Source organism: Podarcis vaucheri (genome assembly GCF_965113315.1).
Source record: "Podarcis vaucheri genome assembly, chromosome: 1".
Classification (NCBI taxonomy): domain Eukaryota; kingdom Metazoa; phylum Chordata; class Lepidosauria; order Squamata; family Lacertidae; genus Podarcis; species Podarcis vaucheri.
Genome location: NC_138759.1, coordinates 45,971,959 through 45,999,548, shown reverse-complemented (window position 1 = coordinate 45,999,548; position 27,590 = coordinate 45,971,959). Strand labels below are relative to the sequence as shown.

Genomic DNA, 27,590 nt, shown 5'->3' with positions numbered 1-27,590 from the left:
TTGACTAAACTTTGGGAGGCAGTGGAAGACAGGAGTGCCCGGCGTGCTCTGGTCCATGGGGTCACGAAAAGTCAGACAACTAGAGAGTGGGGCCCTAAGCTATAGCTTGTTTAGCTTATACGTAAATCCGGCACTGCGCACAGGCATCCAGGTGGGCAAAGGCAGCTGCTCATGCAAACTGCAGCTGCTGCCACCTCTCACTCACCTGTGCACTTCCCCTTTGGGTGGCATAATGGTGGGAGCTGAGCGTAGGGAGCCCAATTGTCCCCTCCACCTTGAGAAGCAGACCGCGAGGAAGTAAAGCCTTCCAGCGCAGGAAAGTACTGTACGGAGAAGACAGGCAAGCAGTAGTAGTTGCCCCTTGTCACCATCACTGAGAATTGCCAGAGACCAAGGTTCAAATCCCTAGTCAATCATGAAGCTCACTGGTTGACCTTGGGGGCCAGTCACTGCCTCTCAGCTTAACCTAGCCTCACAGGGTTGTTGTGAAGATTAAATAAGGAGGGAGGAGAGCCATGCACAGCACCTTGATCCCCTCCCCGATTGCTATGCCATCCAGAGAGCGAGTGCCGGAGGAGCCTCCTCTCTGTAGCAGCGACAACAATTATTATTATTAAATATTTATACCCTGCCCATCTGGCAGAGTTTCCCCAGCCACTCTGGGCGGCTTCCAACACAATATTAAAATACAATAACCTATTAAACATTAAAAGCTTCCCTAAAGAGGGCTGCCTTCAGATGTCTTCTAAATGTCAGGTAGTTGTTTATCTCTTTGACATCTGATGGGAGGGCGTTCCACAGGGCGGGCGCCACCACCGAGAAGGCCCTCTGCCTGGTTCCCTGCAGCTTTGCCTCTCGGAGTGCGGAACCGCTAGAAGGCCCTTGGTGCTGGACCTCAGTGTCCGGGCAGAACGATGGGGGTGGAGACGCTCCTTCAGGTATACTGGACCGAGGCCATTTAGGGCTTTAAAAGTCAGCACCAACACTTTGAATTGTGCTGGGAGCCCCTTGCCTTGCTCGCCTCTCCTTTCCAGTCAGCACCAGGGGGAACTGGGCTCATGGAGAAGAGCAAGATCCCTATAGTAACCTCACCATAACGTGGAGCCAAGCCCCGCCCCTCGAAAGCAGCTCTCTTGGGTGACCGAGAGAAAACTGAGTCTGAGGTGCTTCCAGCCTCCGCCCCGCCGACCGAGAGAGGCCGGCGCAGAGCGAGGGCGGAAGGCACGGAAGCGGGGAGGAAGGGCGGGGCTCGCCGTCTGCCGGCTCGGCCTTCCAGTGCGGACAGCGGCGAGGCGAGCGAGGAGGGAGGACGGCGGCTGCGTCCTATTACTATTACTACTGCTGCGAGAGGCGGTCGAGATGTTCAGCTGGATGAAACAAGGCGGGCGCCACCGGCCCGGGGAAGGCGAGGACGTGGTGGAGACGGTGACGGGCGGCCTGAAGGAGCTTTACGCGAAGAAGCTGCTGCCGCTGGAGGAGCACTACCACTTCCACGAGTTCCACTCGCCCGCGCTGGAGCCCGCCGACTTCGAGAACAAGCCCATGGTGCTCCTGGTGGGCCAGTACAGCACCGGCAAGACCACTTTCATCCGGTAGGTCCGGCGCGCGCGCGCGCTCGCCGCCTGGGGGAGACGCCTCCCGGCCTCGCCAGGCGGCGAAGGGCGCGTCACCTCAGGCGCGCACGTCTCCCTTCTGGCCCAAACTGGCCCATCTCTCCCTCAGTGAAGCCCCAGGCGCCTCCTCCTCCTGCTGCTGCTGCTTCTGCTTCTTCTCCTCCTCCTCCTTCTTGTTATTAGTCTAAAGGTGATATATATATATATATATGTACATGGAGGTCTTCTTATAAGGTCCGCCACATGCCTTGGCTGGGCTCCTGTGCCTGCAACCACAAGGGGGAAATCTTTCAGCTGCTCCGTGTCTCCTTGACCTGCCTTTGGAAGTGCAGGAGGGGTGAGGCAACCCTCTTGTCATTTCTGAGCAAGTAACTGAAATATGACTAACTTCCAGGTCATTGCCCCACAATCGTTTGAAAAAGTGACACCTGCCAAAGTTTGTTATATCGTCCTTTATATTTATAGCCTCTCTTTCCTCCAAAGAGCGCAAGGTGGCCTTCGCCATCTGTCCTCACAACAACCCTTTAAAGTAGGTTATGGCGAAAGGAGGTGACTCACCCAAGGAAACTCGAGAGGATTTCGTGGTCAAGTGGGAATTTAAACCTGGGCCTAGTTCAACCATTGCACCTTGCCTATTAATTCCAAAAATGATTAGTAAGTTTGGGTTGTAGGGGTTTTTTGTTTGTTCCTTTGCTGTGTGGTCCACTTGATTACTGTTATCCATCGCTGTCATAAAAGTGGGGAGAAATAAAGTAAGCACCCTGTGAATGGTGCTTGTATGTATATTGTCACATTTTGGAAATGTTTAGATACATTATTGTTTTATGGCAGTATTTTTAATCTCTTCAGTGGTTGCTGAGCTACTTTGGAAGGAAGGGCAGGATGAAAATTCAGTAAACAATTATAACATCCTTGGATCAGTCATGATTTGGAAGGCATGGGGTTATAAACCCCAATGTATGTATGCTGTTGAGGGACGCGGGTGGCACTGTGGGTTAAACCACAGAGCCTAGGACTTGCCGATCAGAAGGTTGGCGGTTCGAATCCCCACGACGGGGTGAGCTCCCGTTGCTCAGTCCAAGCTCCTGCCAACCTAGCAGTTTGAAAGCATGTCAAAGTGCAAGTAGATAAATAGGTACCACTCCGGCAGGAAGGTAAACGGTGTTTCCATGCGCTGCTCTGGTTTGCCAGAAGCGGCTTAGTCATGCTGGCCACATGACCCAAAAGCTGTATGCCGGCTCCCTCGGCCAGTAAAGCGAGATGAGCGCCGCAACCCCAGAGTCGGTCATGACTGGACCTAATGGTCAGGGGTCCCTTTACCTTTACCTTTTATGTATGCTGTTAACTATGATAGCAAATACTTGAACTGGCCATAAGATGTGGAGGTTTGGTGAATTTCAAAAGAAGGGTCAGTAGTAGCGAATGGTGATGGGTTGTCTTGTTTGTCCCAGCCAGCCTAACTGGGCACATAGGTGAACTTGAGAGGCATTCCGCTCCCGTCATCACTGCCTTGTTGTGAATGTGTTGACGATTGTATCTGTGTGGATATGCCTCCCTTTTGGGGCAGTGTGTTGAACTAGGATAAGCTTCAGTGTTCTGTCTGTTCTATTGTTAGGGTCTTGCTGCGTAACTACCATATTCTGTCTGTCTGAGTGAACAGCACAGGCCAGCCCACTAATATTTTTAATGCTTTGTAATCCAAGTATAATTCGTCTTTCCAAATAACATGTAAGATAATGTTCCCATTCTGCAGACTAAGAGTTCAGGTTGAGAGTATATGGGCTGTACTAGCTCTTATTGCTAAACAGTGGCAGTACCGTACTTAATCCAGTCTGTGCCTCCTCACAAATTGGGCATCTTCCCTTGCCATCTATTATGTATTGTGGTGTTTTTTTCCAGTAGTACGCTGAACTGGATCTCTACTTTGATTCAGTTTGCATAGCAGAGCGGTACCTTTCTTTTTGTCATGACATGTAGGGATTCTGGAGCCAAACTAGTCCCGCTTCACAGATGCTTGCATACCAAATATTCCATAAAAGCTGATGCTGTATAATCTCTAATTTTCCTAGATATTAATCCTGTTAGTACTCTCCCTTGCTGTAGTGAATATTCACTGCACACATTCCCTCTTCTTTAGTCCCACATAGCTCATTGGTTAGTACACATGTGAGGGCTCTTTTTTGGTGCATGTGCATGGAAACTAGTCTACTGCATAAAAGTAAAATTCAGATACATTTTCTCTTCCAGCTTTTCTTCTGGCCCTGCCCATCAACAACTTACAAGCTCAGGAAGGTTGCACAGAAAGGATTTTGCCCCATTGGCTGAAAAAGAGCCCCAATGTGTGTACTAACCAATGCAAGATACATTGTCATAGTTCAAGGACATATTCTAGCCAGGTAAATCCACTCAAGAAGGCTGTGAAATAGGGTCAGTGAGGGAGAATCTCAGAGGCTAGAGAAAGAGACCTGGAAGGTCACATTTGGTTCCCATGCTTGAGGCTTCTCATCCCTTGGTTGGTACGTCAGAGTGTAGCCCTTTCAGCATTTTACCTTTCTGACATCTCATTGTCCAGTTATCCTGAGCTTTAATATTTACCTTCACAAAGTCAGTGCTACACCCCATAGGTAAATATCCCAGGAAGTTTTTCTTAATAGGCCTTAACTTGCAAAAAAAAAAAAAAAATTCCACTTGCAAATGTCATCTAGAGGAGAAGATGTGTTAGTATTTTGTCTTGTGACAATAGCACATGCATTACTAACAAATGATGTGGACTTTAGTCATGCCATTATAAATTAGTTAGGCTTTAAGGTACCACAAAACTTTCCAGTTTTGCTTTCAACACCTAAGGACAATTAGATGTAAAGATGTTGAAGGAAAGGGAGGTGGCTAAGGAAAATAGTGACCTTGAGGTTGTAGGTGCTGTTGTGATGGATACAATAAGGAATGCCTACTGCTGTGCAGAAGAGTGTACAATATTGATGACTGAAATTATGTAACATGGGTTTTTTTAAAGTGTCCTTTAAACCACATCTTTGAATTTCTTTACATTCCAAAGCTGTACGGTACACTTGCAGTAACAGGTTTCCTGACTTCAGACCACATCTTTGATTCTGCCATTGTGTTTTTCTACTATAGCTGTGTTTTCTTCCTCAGTGTTTGCCTAGACAGCTTAGAAACGAATATCAAATTTTGATTCAAAACCCTAATAACTAGGTTATTTTACAGACAGAACTTAAAATTAATGTAGAACAAATAATTTTATTTCTGGGAAATTCCCTTCCTTCCTTTTTGCTTTTCCTTGTACAGGAAAAACACAACTGAACAATTTGTATATGTTGCACATTACATTGTATATGCATTATACTATACATTACTTAGTTGCATTCTTCTTTCATTTATCAACACACTGCTCAGACTTATAACTTGTCTGAAATGTTCACTTTAAATTATTGCAAAGGTAACTGTAGGCATTAATGGAATAAGATTTTGACTAATTACGGTACTTTTATTAACAATTTGCTTGTAAGACATTTTTGAATTAGATAGAATGCCAATTTTCCTTACTAGGTTGCAAACAAGTAGACACTTCTTTCACAAAGTGTTTTCTTTTTAACAGATATTCACATCAAACAAAAGTGCAATGTAATTTGTCTTTATTGTAAAGCTATACAAATGCCACAAGATATATGTGAATATCTGGAAAATCTAGACACTCCACTCTATTCTCTTCTAAAACTGCTTTTTGGGAATTTTGACCATTCTTATTTGTTCACTTTTTCATGGTCAGCTCAGGGGAATGATACACATCTGTTGTTTCTGAAGATGACTTAGATGATTTGTATGTAGGTGGGGCATTGAACAACCAGTCAGCCTTCAAAACAACAAAAAAGCATTGTTCAGAAGCAGCAAACTCTTTAATGGCCAGTTAGAAGCCTGGAGAAACAAAATTGTTCTAACCTGGCACCTGAAGGTCATTGGGTCATGCACCAGGTAACTGAGATTAAGAATCTGATATGCCACCACCAGAAATACCATATCCCTTGTAGTTGCTCACCTCTTCTCTCCTCACTCCCTGATTGTACAGAGAAAGGTTAGTTTGTGAACCAGACAGTACATGTTTGGGTTGATTGTGGCTATGCTTCTACCAGAAGGCATAATCACATAAATATTTTCTGGTTTGTTGCATGCGCTTTCCAGTTTATGGTATTTCTCCTCCATTATTTCATGTATGTAAAATGTGGAGAAATGAGTATGAAACAGTTTTCTCTCTTTGACCTTTTTAGTCTGATTGTGAGGCAGAACAGAGAGTGCCCACATTTCGCTGTACTGCTGAGATTTCATGCGCTCCTTAACCTCCTCACTTTCTATTCCTCCTTACTGGTTTCAAATGCCATGTGTTTTATTGCAAACAGGATTTCTACTCTTCAGCAAATCTAGTACCACAGGACTGGTCTTTTCTTTTCTTTTTTTCTTTTTTGCTTGTAAGTCAAAAATAGTTTTTAGCCTGGTAATTCAGGGTGGAGTGCTCATAACAGAGGAAAGAGATAGGCCCTGATGCTCTGCACTGCCCATCAGAACAATTTATGGATTCAACTCACCTCATCCTAGAAGCCCAGCAGTGCAAGTGAAGCATTTCCATATTGCTGAAGCAAGTATGCTTCAGACTGGTTGTTTTCAAATATTTCCCTTCAGGATAAACTTTCCATAGTGGGCCGCAGAACCTCTGCCTGCCTGTCTGTGATGGAACCTCTGTGTATTAGAAATGTTTTCATTGTGCAGCTTTTAATTATGAATAGGAAGATGACTGGTTAGCAACCTCTCTAGAGTGTAATGGATATGAGCAATATTTCTTATAGCTTAAAAGAGTTAGCACAAACAATAATTTAACAATTAGAATAAACCAAAGTACAAATGAAGTTAGCCTCAAGCCCTTTTGTTACATTAAGTTGTTTGTAACTAGCCATAAGAAGTTCATTTCGGTCTATTGACTCTCTTGCCCATGTTGACCACATTCAAACAAGCTTATGACACAAAATATGATAGCTTGAATCAGCTCTTCCTCTGCTTCCTGGTGTCTTTCTTTTTTATTTCTAAGGTTCTGTCTTCAGTTTCTCCTTCCCCTCCTAATTGTCACCAAGTTACCCCCCATCCCCACATCTTTTCCCCACCCCCTTCCCTCCCTTCCTCTTTTACAGCAGTCTATGTGCTTCCTTTCACTTGCCCTTTTATGACTTCCTAGGAGTAGGCATTCCATGATTGACTTATGTGGAGCACTGGTTGAGCTTAACTGGGCCTCTTCATTGTCCTGTGTGAACTAACATTCCACCTGGGACACACCATACCCTCTGCTGCGACTGAGCAAGTGCAGGAAGGCTTGTCTGGCATTACAGATTCTTCCCACTGTGGATTCCCCAACATTCCCCGGAGTGGAGTTTGAAAAGTACTTCTGTGATTACCACAGCAAGGACTCAAGGATAACTCTTAGCACAGTTCTAGTTTGAAGCTCAAATTGAACTGGGCTTCAGGAAAAATTGACTCCATTGAGCTGAAAGAGGATGGGGGTGAGAATGAAATGTGAGCAGAAGACAAAGAATCAATCTTCAGATATCCTCAGGATGTCTGTTGTGTGAACTACTCTACATTTTGCAGACTATCTTAAAATAGCCTTCCTGTATATCACTCTATGCCTTTGAACTTTTGCTCCCCTGATACCTACTGGCCACATAAATCCTTGCTTTTCCTGTGTTAATAATATAACAGAGTGGAGTGGGGAAAATTCACTTTTGTCCGCTTTTATTGTACTCTGCCTCTATTTTTTATGAGCAATTTGCAAGTTGAGAAGGAAGATGGTAATGTGTGTGTGTGTGTGTGTGTGTGTGTGTGTGTGTGTGTGTGTCTACTTCTTAAGGCACTAGGTTCTCAAACCTCTGACATGGAGCAATTTAGTTCAAGTTAGTCCTGTTCATATTTACTTGGAAGTAAGTCCTGCTGAGTTAAATGCTATTAAATGTGTTTAGGATTGCAGCCTGAAATACTGTATCAGAGCACAGGTCTATCTTGTCTAGCATTCTCTCCCCAACATTGGTTAGCCATATACCTTGGGAAGTACACAGGTAGCAGAACTGTTCACACATTACAAGTGAGAGATCAGCTGTTTCAAGTCCATGGTGTTTTTGTTCGGTATCCTTGGTTTATCCTAAAACTTTTAATTAAAAAAAATGGGGGACGGGACGACTAATGTTTATCATGCCATATGGTGGTTAATTAATCCCATAAAGTACTTACATGAGGTGTAATGAAGGAAATGTTTCATATTCTGTATCCATTCCAAATATATCATTCCTAACCATGTACATATTTATCTATATTTTATCTATGTTTATATATTTTTCTAAATGAAAAAAGACCTGTCTTGCTCAGTCTTCTTCCACAGGGAAGATTATTTATTTATTTATTTATTTATTATTATTATTATGTGTTTATTATATCCCACCTTTCTTCCAAGGACCTCAAAATGGCATAAATAGTTCTCCCTCCCACCCCATATTATTCTCACAGCAAACCTGTGAAGTAGGCTAAGAGACAGTGACTGACCCAAGGTCACCCAGTGACGTTCATGGCTGAATGAGGATTTGAACCCTGGTCTCCCAGGTCCTACCTAGCCTGACATATTGTAGAATAGAACACTGAGCACTACACAACATGGGCTCCAACCCCTAAATCGTTTTAGTTGCCTTTTTCTGTACCATGTCTCTTAGAAATTTGTTGATCAGAACTCTTCACAGTGTTTTAAATATGGCTGCACTACGATGCACCATGATACATGAAATTAAATATTCATTCCCTTTCCCAATATTTGAATTTGGCTTGTTGCTATAGCACCCAGAGCTGATGTCTTAGTGAATTGCCTATTAGCACAGATAGCATGTGAAACTGGTTGCAGTATGGTTGCCTAAATGTACCAGGGAGGGTGGGCTGCTTTTTAAAAACAAGAACAAAGTTAATAGAGCACAAATACAAGGAGCTGAAGCTTTTCTTTTATTGACAGTGTGCAACAGAAATACAGAATTTCTGTCCTGCAACAATAAAGAATTCCTCGTATCTTCTATCCTGCCTTTATTTCCCCCCTGTGTAAAGCAGGAAATGGATAGCCCAATAAAATGTTGCTAGGTAATTGTTTATGGATGTGGGTAGTGGAAAAATAATTGTCACATGGTTTATTTGAGAGCAGATTGGAAATAATGCTACTTGGCATGCCAGCTATAATTGAATTCATCTAGCTTTTATTGTGGCTGTCAAAGACTGTTAATTTTTCATTTATGTTACTAAAATAAGTGAATTATATCATTCAGGGAAACGCTGAACAAACATAGTGATTTTTACATGTTTTCTCTTTAGGACTGGCAACCTAGGCAACTGACTAGTCCAATATTGCTATTTGTCTGCCTATTAGTTGGCCATGATCAAATGCTCCATAAGGCAAAAATGTTGCTATGTGGGTGACAACCGAACTTGTTTCTGTAATCAGTCTAACTTTCAAATCTGATTGATTAAAGGGTTGTTGGCTCTTTTGTTCTTATACATAACCATTCTTTTACAAAAATTTGATCAACCAGCTAACTAACCAAATCTCTTTCATCTAGCCGTAGGGCCTAACCTTTTTTTTACTTCTGTACACTCCCATAGATTTTATTTGCAAATAATGGTGAACTTACAAGCCAGCAGCAGACAGAAGTGGAAATAGAGTGGGTGACTCAGTGATGGTGACAGTTGTAGAAATCCCCATTCAGGGAGAGTTGGCTGCTGATCTTCCTACTTACTGTTAGAAGGGTTGCCCTTCATGTTTTGTGTCTCAGTTTGTTGATTGTTTCAATTTTAGTATTCTTATTTCCCATTCCACAGGTATCTGTTGGAGCAGGATTTTCCAGGAATGAGGATTGGTCCAGAACCAACTACAGATTCCTTCATTGCTGTCATGTATGGAGACACCGAAGGGAGTGTTCCAGGGAATGCTCTTGTAGTAGACCCTAAAAAGCCGTTTCGCAAACTCAGCCGTTTTGGAAATGCATTCTTGAATAGGTAAGTAATGGTGGGTGGGAGAACAATTCTTGATGCTGTGTGCAGACTTGTTTTGTTCTTGGGGTTGAATTGCACTCAATGAATACTCCCAAGATGGAGTGCTAGAGTACTGTAAGTATTCATCGTATGAGTTGCTTGTTGGCTGCAGCTATGAAGCTTTCTCCTCCCTCAAAGTATTGAATTCAATGTTTTTAAAAACAAGAAAATCCAGAAATTATAAATTATTGGGCATGATCTTTTAAATATGTGCCCAGCCCTCTTCCATTGATCAGATTGTCCCTGCTGTTTGCTATCTTGGGAGTAGAATATGTCTACATTCCTTAGTTTTGATTAAAATAATGGCAGGTGTGTGTCAGTGGTGGAGAGGCGGCTGCATATTGCATATTTATTTATTCCTTCACCATTTTTCTTTTCATTTGTCTCCTACTCCCATGAGAAATGTAGAAAAATAAGTGATCAAAACAGTTGTGTGTTTTTTTTAAAAAGAAAACTTCTTTCTGTTAGACTAAATTACATTATTAGAATTGCTGTGATGCACATCTAATATTAATGCTTTTAAAGCAAAAGCTCACAAAATGAATGTCCTTGTAGAGCAGGGTTGGAGAATTAGATCCATATGACAGCCTGAATCCCTAGTGCCTTCCTGCCCACCTATGGGCCAGCTTTCGACAGGTGAGTGGGACTAGCATATGATGTCAGGGGTGGGGCAGGCAGACATAGCTATGGATGGCAAAAGGCTTCACAAGGCCAGATTGGGACCCATCTCAGACCTGATTAGGCCTGCTGGCTATGGGTTCTCCAGCACTGCCTTAGAGCACTGAGTAAAGACCAACACAAAGTTTGGGTGCATGCTGAAAGTAATGTGTGGGTTTTTCAGAAAACAATGAGACTTCTAAGTGTAAATAAGAATTTCAGTTTTATCTAGCCCCATGTAGTACTTTCAAGTACAATATTTAAGGGGGACCAAATGCAAACTATATTAGTGCTTAGGTTTCTTTAATAGGCACTCCTCGGATGTAACTGGGGCAAGACTGCTCCACATTATATCTGTACCGTATTAGTAGTTGTCATTCTGTTGTTACTCTGCTGTATTCGCAGTACCCCTTGTAAGTTCTGAATGCACCCATTTAAGTGGTTGAAACAGCTTCTGAGTAGTGATTTCTGGAGGGGTTTGGAAGACCTGCAAGGATGATGACTCAAAACTTTCCAAATAGTAAATGAAAACCTTTGAAAAATGAATAAATGAGCCAAGAAGAATATTATTTGGGGGTGAGAGCCATAAACTACTTCTCTCTTGGCTGTGGGTGAGCCTCACACTATGGAAAGGGCCGTGAAAATATTAGACCAACTCCCATAGCAATGACTCAGGCTTTGCATGGTTTGTAGGTATTTGCTTTCTAGCTTGCCAAATACCAGAGCTGCTCCAGAGCAGATAAGACACCCTGGAAGTTTGAATGCCTAAATACATAAATTTAAGCTCTGTATCTCACTTTGTCCATGGAGTTTTCTTGGCAGGGATACTGGAGTGGCTTGCCAGTTTCTGCTCCAGGTGGATCACGTTTGGTCAAAACTCTCCACTATGACCTGTCCATCTTGGGTGCCCTGCACAGCATAGTTCATAGCTTCTCTGAGTTATTCAAGCCCCTTCGCCACAGCAAGGCAGTGACCAAACTGCGGGAGGCAGTGGAAGACAGGAGTGCCTGGCGTGCTCTGGTCCATGGGGTCACGAAGAGTCGCACACGACTAAATGACTAAATAACAACAATCTCACTTTACTGCCATTAATCTGCTAAACGTTGGCTGCTCTCTGCGGGCATTGGTGTTTTGACTGATAAGCTACATTTTTAGTACCATGTTACTCTGTTTTGCCTGTAGTTATCAGCAGGTACAGCATGCCAATGAGTTCATAATGTTCTTCAGGTTTCCACCACCACCCATTGATCAAGGAGAGCCCTAAAGGGGTTCATTGGTCACCATTGTGTGTGTTTGTTTCTGGCAGCATAAGTAAGAGACTGAGAAAGCTTTATGATGAAGTATTACTGTGAGGCAGATGTTTTCCATACCTCTCTCACTCTTGACGTGGAAACAGAGTTAGAGCTACAAGCTCCAATTCCGCTACCCTGGCAGGAGCAAAGCAACGCTGCTAAGTTTTGTTAGCTTTGCTTCACCCCCTCCTCAGGCCCACGCCATTGCACCCCCACGCCCAATATGTGGAACCAGTTTCTAAACTCTGGTTCTGCTTTTGTGGCATGAGCAATGGGAAAGGGAAGACAAGGGTGGGGTGCATCCTGTTCTCCAAGGGTACTCACACCCCTCTTCGGCTTTGGTTGTTTTCAGTCATTCTCTGTGGGGTTTCTTCCGCTCTCCCAATGCACATAGAAACAAACTTGCCTAGCTCTTTCCAATCAGATAGATGCTGTTAAACATATTGTTACACAGGGCTGCTCCTCACTTGTAAAAGGTTTGTAGAATGCTAATTTTAATAAGTCTATATTAAAACTCCAGACACCTTGCATTTATACTGCTATATGATGTCTTTCCCACTTTTTTACTTTTTTGCTGCCCTTACCCCCTTTCCTATAAATAGCTTAGCTGTATTGCACAGTGCTATCTCCTTATATCACTGCAGTTCTTGTTTTTCTTGTAAAACTTGCTCCTACTTCTTCATTGCTTGGCTTCCAGAAAATTTTAAACATTGTGTCATTGTTTAGCTGGAATAAAAGAGCTCAGTCTTCTCCTAATACTGGCTTCTTTAGCTTCCAGTAATACTCAGCTGAAGTCAAAAGGATTTTGCAGAAAATATGATAGCTCAGGAGGAGGAAAATCACATTCTCTAGAATATGTTGTAAAACATTCCCCCCCCCCCAGTTCAATCTTAAATCTGGTTTTAAAGCTCTTTTTTAAACAATCTGATTTTTAAAAATCTGAAGCCCACACCATACAAAACATCAGTGATTGCATCCAACTTTAGATGCAGTGAGAGGTGCATGCTAACAGGAGGGTGAGAGATTTTTGCCATGCCTTCCTCCTCCTGCAGCCTGGAGCATGCTGCAAAATCTGTTCTTAAGGGTCAGCCAATCCCCCAGAACAGATTTGTGGGGTGAGTATCATTGAGAGCTGCAAGGAGGAGAAGGATTTGCAAAAACTGCCACCTCTTCTCTTCTGTTAGCAAATATCTCTGTTTGAGCAACAGCACAAGGACAACCAATAGGATTGCACCCTAGGAATTATTTTTTTAAAAAAATGGGGGAAGCAGTATTAAAAGTGCATGAAACTAAACAGCATACCTTACTCCACCTGGTATGTTTTGCTTGCTGTGTTTTCTTAACTTGTGCACCAGTGTGAAAAGACTCTCTTAACTAGAATATGGGTTAGAATTTGTCAATAGCCATGTGTGTTTTATAGCTTTTGGCCACTTTTTCCCCTTTCAAGAATGAGGAAGAAATCTTACTCTTGCTTCTCCTTCACTACTTGCTGTGGTTGGTATGTGAGAAATTGGGGACCAGATGCCCACTCCATCATGAACTGATCTGTCGTTTCCCCCCACCCCTTTCCCTTAGCCCATCTCATATTTATTGTAACATTAATTCAGCAGATCCAAGTCACAACTGTAACCAATGATTATTCTCTATGTGGCATGGCTCTTCCTAAAACTACATGAGTTTTGTTTTTGTAGAAGGATGCTTTGATAGGAAATCCTGTGTGTATTGAGATAATGTTCTCAGGAAAGAAACAAGTCCATCTTGACAACTGATCATTTGTACTGACATTGATCACAGAGAAGAGAATGTCTATAATACAGCAAGGCTTTTCTTCTTTTTGTATGGCAGGAAGGTAGTTTAGAATAACACCCCTCACAAATTGCAAGTTAGTGGGATGGTAAGAAGGGTTACACCCAGCCATGCATTCAATGAGCATGAGAAGTGCCCCCTGCATTTCCCATTGCATGGTAGAGTATTTCCATGTGAGGGGGGGGGAATCTCAGGATATTCGCTCTTGGAATTTTACTTTTAGAAATATGGCAGCCCTACATGAAAGAGCCCTTTCTCACATGTATGGCTGAAGGGGAGGTGCTAGTCCACATGACTCCACAACCCCCTCTTGCATTCCTTTAACTTTCAGAGTGGTTTCTTTCTCTGCATATATCCATATAAACACATATATAACTTCTTGTTGTTGTTTAGTCGTGTCCAACTCTTCGTGACCCCATGGACCAGAGCACGCCAGGCACTCCTGTAGCACCCTGCTTGTGGTTAACGCTTACCTGGAATGAAATATTCAACGCAGCAATAGAGAAATTAAAATAATAATTTATTTGTCAGACAAATAAATGAGAGACACAGTGGTATATGGATACCAAAGCTCTGCCCACTCCAGCCCTGATGGCCAGCACTTATATTTCCTCAGCCCAGCCCCCTTGCTCCTCCTTTGGCTGCCTCTGTCCAATCAGCCTGGTTGAAATTCCTATTGGCTGTTTGCTAGAACCAATCATAAAAGATACACCCATTTCCTATTACCTTTTATGGGAGACAAAGAGCTATATTTCCTTCTATCCATAAATGGCAGACAAGTAGCCATATATCTAACATTTGCCTCGACAAGGCACCTTAATTATCAGATCATCTTTGCCCTATTGCCCTATTCACTCCAAAACAGATGGCTCATGGTTTTAAATTTTTATCTTAAACAGAGATCTTGGGTTCACCTTCTCACACACCATCAATGAAATAAGAATCTAACATAAGAATCTAACATTTCTTACTTTCTAAATCCTTTGCATAATTTCATTTAAGCCAATATATTTCATACATAACATATATAGATTTTTAGAAGAAAAGGCCTTTTCAAAGTAAAAAGGAACTTAGTAAAAACAGTTTCCAAAAGCAACCCCTTAAATTTACACACACACCCTTTCAAGCCAGCTGCTGTTTCTATTAGCTCTTGCCCTTTAACCTTATGAAAATATGGCTCAAGTCTAATGGGAGGCACCTAGTATTATTTTCTGTTAAACAATAAATCTCACTATTTACCAACTCTTAATTGTGTTTTTGCAACTTGATTGTATTCTGTAATATGTATGGTCAGTATGACCTTTTGCTCCCAGCCTGTAATTTTACAACCCTGAGGTACTGCTATAGATCAGGGGGGCCCCTTGATCAAGAAGATAAACAACTGCCAGAGTACTCAGCCAGCTGCTTTATGTCTGGCATGAAACACACAAGCATCTGCAAATATATCTTTTAAGCTCATTTTAAAATACAAGCCTTGATCAGATGCCTCATTCCTATCTTCCACTGCCTCAAACTCATGCTGGTAGCTTCAAGAACACTGTCTAACCATCTCATCCTCTGTCGTCCCCTTCTCCTTGTGCCCTCAATCTTTCCCAACATCAGGGTCTTTTCCAGGGAGTCTTTTCTTCCCATGAGGTGGCCAAAATAATGGAGCCTCAGCTTCAGGATCTGTCCTTCCAGTGAGCACTCAGGGCTGATTTCCTTAAGAATGGATAGGTTTGATCTTCTTGCAGTCCATGGGACTCTCAAGAGTCTCCTCCAGCACCATAATTCAAAAGCATCAATTCTTCGACGATCAGTCTTCTTTATGGTCCAGCTCTCACTTCCATACATCACTACTGGGAAAACCATAGCTTTAACTATACGGACCTTTGTCGGCAAGATGATGTCTCTGCTTTTTAAGATGCTGTCTAGGTTTGTCATTTCTTTTCTCCCAAGCAGCAGGCATGCGTATATATATATATATATATGCTTTCGTAGATTTTCACGGGTATAGGAATGCAGGTTTTGGTGTCTTCGGGTGTCTTCCCGTGTAAGAGTCGGGGTGTCTGTGCGACGTTTCGACGAGGTCTCACTCGTCATCTTCAGGCTGGTGCTTTCGGCTTCTTGTTACTGGAACAGAAATCAAGGATTTTCTTGCTTTTCCTAGAGGTCTGAAAACTAATATTAAAATAACTGGGCCCTTTTGTTTTTCTCTGTAGGTTCATGTGTGCTCAGTTGCCCAATCAGGTTCTGAAGAGCATTAGCATCATAGACAGTCCCGGCATTCTTTCAGGAGAGAAACAGCGAATACGCAGAGGTGAGCTTGTTGCTTTGTTTTATCTATAGTAAAATGTATGTCCCACACTTTGCCCGTCCCAGAGAACTTACGACAAACAAAACAACATCAGGTTCTTAATTAAATAAGTAGTGCAGAAAAATAATTGCAGGGACTAGTGACCTGTTTTGCTGTACAGGCTAATCCAGCTAATCTCTTGAGTGCTTGCTCTCTATCAGCTTGGCGACAACATGGTCCAGTAACATTCCTGGAAGTCTCTGGTGCCTTGTTTTAAACTAATGCCTGCTGAATGGATAGGGACCAGGTTTTATTAAATCCATGTTTTGCATTCTGTTGTGCATATGTTGGTATTGCTTTCTATAAGGTGAAAACTCACAGCCCTCATCTTTATACAACTAGAGTTCATTTTTTCAAGGAGACAACAGAATATATACTGGTAGCAGGATAAAGGGTCTGTTTCAATGCTTGACCTCCCAGTTATCATAGTTCCTCCTTATGGAGGCTTATTCAATGATCCAGTTCAAAACAAGCTGTGGTTTAATGTGCAGTGCTACTCTTCCCCAACTCCTCCAGCTGCTGGGAATCAAGCCAGACTCTGGCTTGTTGTGACGTCTGAATCTGAGCTCATGGTTCATTTCTCTCATCCTGACCCAACAAACCAGGCTCATGGTTTATTCTGTTTTGGAGAAGCACAAGTTTCTGTTCCCTTGCATTTTTGTCCAATACCAGGCTGGAGGATAATATTAATTTCAAAACTGAAGCAGAATCTGTTGGATTGTTAAATGCAATGGAGCTCTTAGATGTCAACTCTGTGTGAAAGTTCAGTATTTTACTTGTTGGATCAGTTGGATCTCTCTCCCTCCCCCCCCCCTCTCTCTCTCTCTGTGTGTGTGTGTGTAAAGGGACAGAAACACACACACACATATATATATACACACACACAGAGAGAGAGAGAAGCCTCATTTTGCTTTCCAAAATGAAAATGTTTATTTTAAAGACCACCCAGCTGCTTTCCTTGAGCACTTACATAGTTATCTTCTTCCTACCATTTCCTCTTCTTGGCTGATATCTGATTTGCCAGTGATATCATATAACCTCTCCATCTGTCAGGAAATCTCCTAATCTAGGGTTCTCTCTTTGTGTGTGTGTGTGTGTGTGTGTGTGTGTGCGCGCGCGTGTTTTAGAAGGTCTATTTCTTAATTAACTTAAAAACAGTGACTACATTGGAAGTGATCCAGCCAAAAGTAATGGCAATTTTTTTTAAAAAAGCAATAGGAAAACTAGGTGCATGATTAAATATTACTTTGAAATTCTGTAATAATTGATGACAGAATTTCTGTCAGATAAAAGTTCTACATTTTGTGGTTTAAAATACCCTTTGCATCATCAATGCTAGCATGAACCTGCAAGAAGTCTCACTGAATGCATCTAAGGTATCTTGAGTTTGCCCCAATGCAACATCTGAACTTGCTGTTTTCCCAAGCATTGTAAAATTATGTCCAGACTCTTCTCAAAGTTACCCGTGTTAGAAAATTAAAATTACTTCTAAATAATTCTAAGCAATATCAGATTTTATACCCTCCCCTCTCTTCCCCTCTTTCTCTTTCAGGCTATGACTTCTGTCAGGTTCTGCAGTGGTTTGCTGAGCGTGTTGATCGTATCATCCTCTTATTTGATGCCCACAAACTTGATATTTCTGACGAGTTCTCAGAAGCAATCAAAGCATTCCGGGGTCAGGATGACAAGATCCGGGTTGTGTTGAATAAGGCTGACCAAGTAGACACCCAGCAGTTAATGAGAGTCTATGGGGCACTCATGTGGTCTTTGGGGAAAGTGATTAACACTCCAGAGGTGTTGCGAGTCTACATTGGCTCTTTTTGGTCTCAGCCCCTGCAAAACTCAGAGAATCGAAAGCTGTTTGAGGTGGAAGCACAAGATCTGTTCCAGGACATCCAGAACCTACCACAAAAAGCAACAGTGAGAAAACTGAATGACCTTATCAAGAGATCACGACTTGCAAAGGTAAAATTGTGGGATAAAGCTTGGCTTTCCTTGAGCACTTCTTGGTGAAGTGCCGTTTTTGTTATCTTCTCTGCTTTCTGTGCAGCAGTGGACAGCCTCTGTAAAGTGAGTTGAGGTGACAGTATTAAATCAAGGTATTATTGTTTTACTTTTATGGGAGGAAAGGAAACTTTCCAGACCAACAGGGACCTGTGGTCCTTAACTTATTCATAAATGACTTGGAGTTCAGGATGGACAGAAAAAGATTGCTGATGACAACAATTTTCTCAGGTTGGGGTTCAAAAAGGGATTGCAGGGAACTCCAAAAGATCTCTCCAAATTGGGTGAATGAACTTTAAAATGGCAAATGCCGTTTCAGTGTAAGCAGCTATAAAGTTATGCACATTGGGGCAAAAAAATCCTAACCATATGTGGAGTCTGAACTGGTAGTGGTTTAGCAGGAAAGACATCTTGGAAATTTTAGTGGACACCCAGTGACACTTCTGACCTAGTGTGCAACAGCTGTGAAAGGAAAGGACAGTTTCTCAACCCATCCTCCTTCCTCCAATCATGATCAGCCCCTCAAAAGCTCATCCAGAGAGTCTGGGGCCCTCCTGAACAATCTGGGATGGGGTGGTGGTGAGGGCATGGGAAACATTCCTTTTATAAACATCTTTATCTTAGGATCAAAGTCCAGTTTTGGACAATGCTCCCCACCCCAGTCTCGTGGGGCTTGAAGGGGTGTTGTAGCTGACTGCAAGGGTGCATGGATAAGAGGTGAAACTTTGCTTCCTTGAACTTCCTTAGCTTAACATAGAATCTAAGCCAAACTGTTAATTGTCTAAGTGGCAAACAGAGTTGAAAAGGAAGTTTGAAATGACTTTAAATGGATTCCAATCAATACAGCAGTTCTTTTAGAGCGCCACATTCTTTCTTTCTTTTTGTGGGTGTTTGTTTTCTTTTATAGAAAAGCAAAAGTATTATGTAGCTTCTCATTTTGATGTTGCTTTCCCCTCCTAAGCATACTCTTGAAATTCCTATCATGTTAGAATATTTGAGTCAGTCAGTTGTCAGCTCCCTATCAACTTCAGGGTCTTATCAGCCGCTCTGGTATTCCTTGTGCGCAGTGTGATAGGTCATATTTAAATGCTTTGAAGGCTGAAAGCCTCATCTGTAAAAGCACAATGGGGGCTTTGAAGAAATGTAATTGGTTAAATGAGGCAGGGGGAAATACTATTGAAGGCATTCAGCATTTGACTTCCCATACTCCTTGCATCAAAATCTTGTCATTCTATCATGGATCACATTCAGTAAGAATGTAGAAACTTGCTGGATCAGTGTCATAATTTGCACAAAAATAATATACAGACACCATGTTGTAAGCTCATTTGCACATACTTGATCAATACATCCTAAATGGATCCTCACCTTCATTCTGTTACAGTAGCTCGCTCACTCTTGCTTGCTTGCTTGCTTGCTCGCTTTCTCTGATCTTTGCTTGGTTCTTCTCTATGTTCCTTATGTCTGTATTTGTCTGTCTATGTAGTTAAGTGCTTGATGTTTCTGCTTCCCATTGTATTAGATGGGTGATTAAGTGATGGACAGGAAGATGGGTTGTAGGGTTTGTTCTTGCTAAAGTGAATATTCAATAAACTTTTAAAGTGATTCATTTCAATCAGTTTACTGTCCATGGTAGGTATGATACATAAATAGTAGCTTAATTTTTCATAGACAGGAACTGCTCTGCTTTCCTCATGGCATCTCTTTGTGGTTGTCTTTAAATACAGAGGCAGCAAATATATAACACACACTTCTATTTTGGTTACAAATAGGTAGCCGTGTTGGTCTGCCATAGTCAAAATAAAAATTCCTTCCAGTAGCACCTTAAAGACCAACTAAGTTAGTTCTTGGTATGAGCTTTCGTGTGCATTTGGTATCTGAAGAAGTGTGCATGCACACGAAAGCTCATACCAAGAACTAACTTAGTTGGTCTTTAAGGTGCTACTGGAAGGAATTTTTTTACTTCTATTTTGGTTACATTCAATCCATATCATTGGCCTTGCTCACATGCCACTTTAAACCATAGTTAAACTTAAGTAAGCTATGGTCTGGCTTAGCAATACAGCTGAACCTGGGCAAACAAACCATAAGCAGAAAGCTAAGAACAAACCTTGGTTACAGCTTGTGGTTTGTTTGGAGAAAGACAAATCACAAGCCCAACTTTGGGTGTAACACTAAACCTGACCATGGCTTGTTTCCTGGCAGTCTAGCAGCAGCAGGGGAGGAGTGAAAGGCGCGTGGCTTTAGCCCATGCACAGCTAAGTTTAACTATGGTTTAAAACTGATGTCAAAACCATACATTTTAACTGATAGATTTGTATTATTATTATTATTATTTTTGGAGGGCGGGGATGACAACCACATAGGTTAAATTCATAAAAGGTTTTTGAGCAAATAATATGCTTTCCCTTAAGGAGGCCCTACCTTTCTTTAACGTAGTCATTATCTGCCATCTCAGCCACCTGTATTTGCATTAAGCTGCAAAGCGACATCTCAGTAGTTTTCCTGGCTACCACTTTTTTCTCTCTTTCTTCAAGAGACAGAATGTTATAATCCCTTTTTTTTTTCTTCTTTTGGAGATGGGGAGCAGTTTTTGCAAAGCTAAATTGAGTGTCAATTATATGGAATGTTTAGTATTTGTGTATTTTGTACAATACAACAAACATTAAACTGGTGTCTCTTGGGGGTTTTTCTTGTTCACATCTGTTGTGAGGTAGGAGGCATGAAAATCACTGCTAACTTGAATCACCTGCTGTTCTGTTTTAGGTACATGCTTATATCATTAGTCACCTGAAGAAGGAAATGCCTTCGGTATTTGGAAAAGAAAATAAGAAGAAAGAACTGATCAACAAGCTACCTGAGATTTATATTCAGTTGCAGCAACAGTACCAGATCTCACCAGGGGACTTCCCTGAAGTCAAGAAAATGCAGGTGCAGTACCTCAACAGATGGATAGTTTGTTTACCTCTAATTATTTCAATCACAGCTTTATCATAAAAAACTCTACCAAAAAAAAACAACATAGCTTTATCTATTGTATAAGGAAATCAGACGCTTAATTTGTTTATTCAGTACATTTATTTCCTGCCCTTCAAGGTGTCATGCATAGTTATCCCCCACTCCTTTTTTTAATCCTCACAGATAATTGGTAACCTCGTAGTTGAATCTGGCTCGAAATTAGGACCATGTAGAAGGCACATCAGTGGGATTACTAATAAGGCATTGCTAAGAAATGGCTGTTGTTTCAGGTTTCATAAGCCTGGACTACACATGAGCCAAGCTACACATGATCCTGAGTTGCATATAGTATTTTGCCTTGAAATGGGATTTTTTACTTTACAAATCTATCTTGTGGTGGTGGTGTCTTTATGTGAAACTGAAGTTCTGTGCAGAGGGAGGAGGGGGAAGGCTTTAAAAGCTCCCATCTCCAGTGTTTTTCCCCCTTGGGATCTCAAGAGGTAGTGGGGGAAATCAAAACCCTGTAGGTGCAGATACCAGTACCCGCTCCCTGGGGGACTTTGGGGGAGAGAGCTACTGAAAGGGTAAGGGGTCAAAAGCCCCATTCCCCATACTAGTGTTCTACTTGCTATTGTAGCCTCTGCAGATGCATTTGGTGGTGTTGGGACTTATGGCAGAACTTCTAAGTTTGGCGTTGAAAGGTATGTAGATTATGAGAATGTCACCAGAAAGTTAGTCATATCTCTGCTTCTCTTCAAGTTGCTCAATACCCTTCTGAAACAGAGAACAGCTGAGACAATTGAGAAATGAGTTGCTAACTGAAACTGTCACTCCATGAACAAACAAAAAAAGATGTATCTTTAAGAATATCATCCAGTAATTAAGGCTGACTACACAGCCATTGTTGTGGCTGTATTGTGGTAAGCTGATTTTTTTGCAGGCTGTCCCAGAGTGGCAAGTTTCTCTCTGGATTCACATGCAGGCACCTCTTCAGATCATAATTTGGCCACAAACTGGAAGCCATTTGAAATGTGTGTTATGACAAGCTGTGACTTTCACTAGATAATTCCACTGTGCCAGAACTGCCTGGAAACATCAATTTAGGGTGATTTTGTTATGCAAGAACAGCCCTAAGAGAGCCTCTTTTGTAAAGTAAATAGATAAGTAGGGGTGCAATATAAGAACAGCCCTGCTGGATCAGACCAAAGGTCCACCCTAGCCCCAATTTCCTGTGCTCACAGTGATCAAGCAACTGCCTATGGGAAGCCTACAAGGAAGGCATGAGTATAATAGCACTATCTGCTTATGATCCCCAGGACAATATTTAGAGGCATCTTGTCTTGGTTCTGGGAGTAGTCCTTGGATGGCCATCATGACTAGTAGCCATTGATAACCTGAGCCTTTGTGAATTTATCTAGTCCCCTTTTAAAGCTTCCCAAGTTTGTTGCCATCTCCACATCTTGCACAAGCGAATTCCATAGTTTATCTGTGTCTTTGCTGGTACAGGGTAAATGTTTGTAAGTACATGGTCTTACTGTCAACACTCTGTTGTTTCTCTTCAAGTACCTTGGCTTCCTTCTATCTAAAGCATTTCACAGAACTATATTTTTGTGTTGTTTTTCTATGGTGCAGCCTGGGTAAATATAAACATGGACATAGCTTCCTAAACTATTTGTATTGAAGGCTTCTTTCATGCAACGTTCATTCTGGAATCATCCTTATTCACACTTGACAGATGCCAAGAATTTTATCAAAGAATTGTTGAACAGTGTTCTTACTTGCAATCATTGTTTTTCCATTTCACAGGAGCAGTTGGAGAACTACGACTTCACCAAATTCCATTCTCTGAAGCCAAAGCTGATTGAAGCTGTAGATAATATGCTGGCAAACAAAGTTGCCTACCTCATGACTCTGGTGAGCCAAGAAGAGCGTAACATGCCTGCGCAGAAGGTTCAAGGTGGGGCATTTGATGGCAACACAGTAGGACCATTTGACCAGGGCTACGGGGAAGGTGCCAAGGAAGGAGCCGGCGAGGAGGAGTGGATTGTTGCCAAAGATAAACCTATATATGATGAAATCTTTTACACTCTCTCGCCTGTCAATGGTAGAGTCTCGGGGGCCAATGCAAAGAAGGAAATGTTGACCTCCAAACTGCCCAACAGTGTCCTGGGAAAAATCTGGAAGCTTGCTGACTGTGATAACGATGGCATGTTGGATGAGGAGGAATTTGCATTAGCAAAGCATCTTATCAAGATAAAACTGGAGGGATATGAACTCCCCAGTAGCTTGCCTGTCCATCTGGTACCTCCATCGCACAGAAAACCTTTGCGTGGGGCACAGTGATGAACGCATTCTAAAAATGTTAAAAGTTCAGTACCTGTTACAGTTAAAGATTGTATAACACACTTGAAGGTAGGGTTCTTGTCAAGCATTTTAGGGCCACTTCAAACACTGAATCTGTCCTATATGCACACGAAAAAGCACAGAAGCTATCATGTACCTCATGCACTGGGGAGCGATGCTTAGTGGCAGTTTTCTCATATGTGCATTTGTGCAACATGTATATCTTGTAAAATAAACATGTGTATAGTCATGGCATGTGTCATGACAGGCTCCATATGCTTTCTGGCATTTGAAGTGGTCCTCAGTTAGATGCTGCATTCCGTGCACATTACAGGAACTGGCAACATAGCACAGGGATAAACCTATGTTAATAGATCTGAAGGCCCCTCAGTAAAAGGGCAGCAGGGGGAGTGTTTCTTACAAGTGCCTTTGAAAATTACCTTCTGGTTTTTGTGGGTAAGGTTTTTGACATTTTTTTCCACTGTGTTTACAATCAAAATACTAAACTGGGATTGAGCAGATGTAAAAATAGTTGCAACTATATACTAAACAATACTTTGATAACACAATGCAAAACTACCTTTATTCTTCAAAAGGAAATCTAACATATTACACTTCCAAGGAGGCAGGAATTTGTTCACTAATGATACTTGAAAAGAAAATCCACCTTCTGCAATTCCATTTAGAGATTGAACGTGCTTCAGTTCAGTTTTTTTTTTTTTTTTTTTTTTTTTTTAGCCAAAAATTAAAGGCCTGTCCTGGACTAGGCTTCTTTACAAAGTTGCATTTGTTTGGGGAAGGAGAAAAGGGGAACGTATGCATGGAAAGAGCTTTCATAAGAATATGTAATTGTATTTAGAAAATCAACAAATTACTATATTTGAAAGTTATATATATTTAAATTGACGTTTTAAAACTCTTACAACTCTTTAGCTACTGTAGAGGTTATCACTGTTGTCTCTGTATAAGTAGAATATATATGAAGAGCCCTGCTGGATCAGGCCAGGGGTCCAACAGTGGAACCCAGTGTCAGGACATGAAGGCAATAGTCTCCGCATTGTTTACCTTCACATCTGCTAGTTGGAGGTGTGCTGTTCCTAAACATGGAGATTCGTTTTTAGCATCATGCCTACTAGATAGAACTAGTCTCTATTTATCATAGGCATTTTTCAAGCTATCAAATACAGAGGCCTTTGCCACATCTTGTGGAAATGAATTCCATAAGTTAATTTTTGTTGTAATACTGTGAAGCCCCTGGTGGTTGGTTGGTTGGGTTTTTTTAAGAAAAAGAATAATGTGCATTATATACAAATATTGACACCTCTGTTCACTGCAATGATGATTTGCAAAAGTCCATTTGGAGGGCTTAATCCCAAAGTACGACTTTGCTGAAAACACACCTACATACGTGACAGAGCTACTTTGCAGAATATATATATATATATGCATGCTTGTGTCAGTGGAGGGTGAGGTGACTTAAATTGGTTGATTGTAGTTTGCACAGGTTAAAGTAGTTTGATCTACTAATTCTAAGGCTTTATTTTTAACATGCACAGGAAACCTTCCTGTATATTCTAACCTACAAAGTGTTATTTTCACTTCTTTCATTTATGGACCACCACTAGATTATGACTGCCTTGTGGCATGAAACCTGTACAGTGGAATGCATCAAGGGAGGGCTACAGCAGTCTAGCCAAAAGGCCTGTAGGTGTCCTTTCATGAAAGACAGAGCAAATGAGTCAGTTTCTCCTGTTGCATCAGCAAAGTACTATTGATTGTATAAGTGATTATCACCTGTGGACCCAGTCTGAGCAACAAATGATGTCACCCAGAAATCTTCACACTTTATATGAAACTGCCTTATACACACTACTGGTCCATCTGTCTTAGTATTATCTACTGTTATCTATTCTGGCACTCCAGTGTCTGGGGCAGGGTCCTTCCCAAACTAGTAACTTCAGATCTTTCTAAACTGAGTTGTCAGGGATTAAACTTTGAACCTGCTTGAAAAGCAGAAGGCCCCTCCATGTGTTATGTGGAGATCAGCCTATCCCTATACAGTAGCTGAGAAACTTAAGACTGATGTAATCATCATCTTAGTGCCTCCTGTTAATGCTATAGTTCAGTGAGAAATCAATTAACAAACTAACAGCTCTGTTTCTACTAGGCTTGTGTATGTTCTTTGTTTACAGGCACAGACATCACTCGGGATAAGTAGCATAGGCTAACTTAGTGTTCTTCTTGCTTTCTGGGGCTTATGGATTTCAGAACAGTTTATTTATTTTTTGGCCAGGATTGTGATGGGATAGGGGGAAGAATGGGGAGGGTGATGGGGGGAGGAGAGAAAGGAAAGAAGGCAAATGAGTCAAGAGGCCAGACTTCAGAAAGAAGTTTGTTCATGTTCTTGTTGCACCTTGAGTCTTTACCTGCTCCTGTGTGTTTATTTCGAGACCACTCTTTGACAACGCTTTATTACCTTTTCAGAAGAAAACTGAAGTCACTGAATGCTAGCAGATAAGAGACTGCAAGATCAGATTTTATCTGTTACATCACATATAGGCAGAATATATTATTATTTCTCTTACAGCTAAGATATCCAATTTCACTCCTATTTAATTGACCTCACGTTCTGGAGAAAAGTCTCTCTCTTGCTGCACTATCTTTCTCTAGAACAGTTGTTAGTATTTATCTAAGCATCTGCTTTTCTTGTGCAATTTCCTCAGATCGTTGTTTCTCCCCACCATGAAATCATTTTTCCTGTTATTTATTATCCTGCAGTGATTTTAGAGGTTTTGTAACTGAAATGTGCTGCAATTTCAGTCGGCTAAGTCGAAGCAACCATCTTTTTGTCAACTACAGTGTCAGAATTTTTGAATGACTTTTAAACGTGGTAGAGTTGCGGTTTTAGGTAAAGGCACACAAATAATGAAACTTGTTTGCTTGTTTTGGCTATGATCCTTATTATTTCAAGAACCCGAAGTTTTGATCCATGAGCCTCTTCATGCGGCTTCATACTTGGTGTAAGAATCAGTGGAATATGAAACATGACTGATCTGGACATCTTTTTTCATGCTTCTAGAGTCTTTTGTGAGTTGCCCTTATGCAAATCTCCCTTGTGGCGAGCTCCATCCTACATTTATAACACACACTGCAATGTAATGCAGCCTAATCCTTAGTTTCCAAAGCTAGGCGAGTTGGGCAGCACAGCATGGCCATTAACAGAACCCCTTATGGGTGAGTGTGTTTTTCCGAACTAAAGGATTGCTAAATTGGCTATTGGATCCATAGAGGCCACAGCCCAAAAGGGAGAGCGCTTCTACTTACACTAGAAGGAATACAGTAATTGTTGGAGGGGGCCTTGTATGCCATGTAGCGCTGGATGCAGGACATCCAGATGTGGAACATCTGCAACTGATGGTGGACCAGCCACTGCACCCAGCAAGGGAGAGCTGATCCCTAGAAAAATGTTTCTGTGAAATCCCATCCAGCAGAAATCCGCCTTTCTGAAAATAAATGATGACATGCATCTGGGGTTTTTCTTCGTGCTGGGGTATTTCAGAAACATAAAACTTGATAGTGAATTCGAAACTAGCTACTCACAAATGACATGTTTCCGCATGTTTCCAGGACATATGTGGCCTGGAGGTTTTGAAAAGATGTAAAATCTGGATTTAGAAAAGAATCGTTCTTTCTTCAACTCCTTTTCATTATCACTCAGATATTGTCATCTTCATTATACCTGTTTGTAATTAGTTTTCTTTCCATAGTCTAATAGTTCTAAACATCCTCAAGGATATGAACCACTTTATTTAATCAGAGTTTCTATACCATTATTGTTACATATTTATAGATCCAAGATCAGGTCACTTAAAAAAAAATAACAATGATTGACCAATCCTTATATTACTGTGAAATATTTCAAGTGTCATCAAGAGAATATATATTATTGCTTTTTGTTTGCTAAGGTTCAAATAACAAAACTCTTGGTAGAAATATTAATTTTCTCCCCAAGAGCTTAAATTCATTGGTGTTGCACTTTGATTATCTGCACGAATCATTACAGACGCTGTAATATATTTTTGTATATGTTTATAAGATTTCTCCTTTTTGTGTGTAACAATTCTGGGAAATAAAATTCACTGTTTAATAAAGTTACTTGCATGCTTGTGGTTGGTTTATTCATTTGTCTATTGCTGTGGAGGGCTGCTCTCCAGTGGTTAGAAGGTAGTATTGCAGGAGCTGGACTTGCTATATAAAAGTTCTAGAGCTGATACAAACTCAGTACTGAACTTGGTAATTTGGTATTATTGCATTGTACCTTTTCTGGATTTAAGTTTTTAAAATATTATTGCCAAATTATAGACAGGAAATTGGAAGATTTCAAAATTTTACACCATAAACATATCATTTTCAAACCTTAAAAAAGTGGTTCTTTCAAACCTTGAGACCACCTCCTCTCCCCTCCAT

At 41.4% G+C, this 27,590-nt stretch overlaps 1 protein-coding gene across 1 annotated transcript; it reads left to right on the top strand.

Annotated features, from left to right (window-relative positions):
* The first annotated feature begins 81 nt into the window (after positions 1-81).
* Positions 82-27,274, top strand: EHD4 (EH domain containing 4). Its single transcript, XM_082240244.1, has 6 exons — positions 82-1,592; positions 9,516-9,692; positions 15,685-15,782; positions 17,371-17,783; positions 20,589-20,753; positions 22,587-27,274. The coding sequence occupies exons 1-6, from the start codon at positions 1,360-1,362 to the stop codon at positions 23,121-23,123; spliced, it is 1,623 nt and encodes a 540-aa protein (XP_082096370.1). The 5' UTR covers positions 82-1,359; the 3' UTR covers positions 23,124-27,274.
* Positions 27,275-27,590: the final 316 nt, after the last annotated feature.

Coding starts and splice junctions, on each gene's coding strand:
- EHD4 (XM_082240244.1), top strand. CDS start 1,360: ATGTTCAGCTGGATGAAACAAGGCGGGCGCCACCGGCCCGGGGAAGGC. Junction 1,593..9,515: donor GGCAAGACCACTTTCATCCG/GTAGGTCCGGCG, acceptor CCCATTCCACAG/GTATCTGTTGGAGCAGGATT. Junction 15,783..17,370: donor GAAACAGCGAATACGCAGAG/GTGAGCTTGTTG, acceptor TTTCTCTTTCAG/GCTATGACTTCTGTCAGGTT.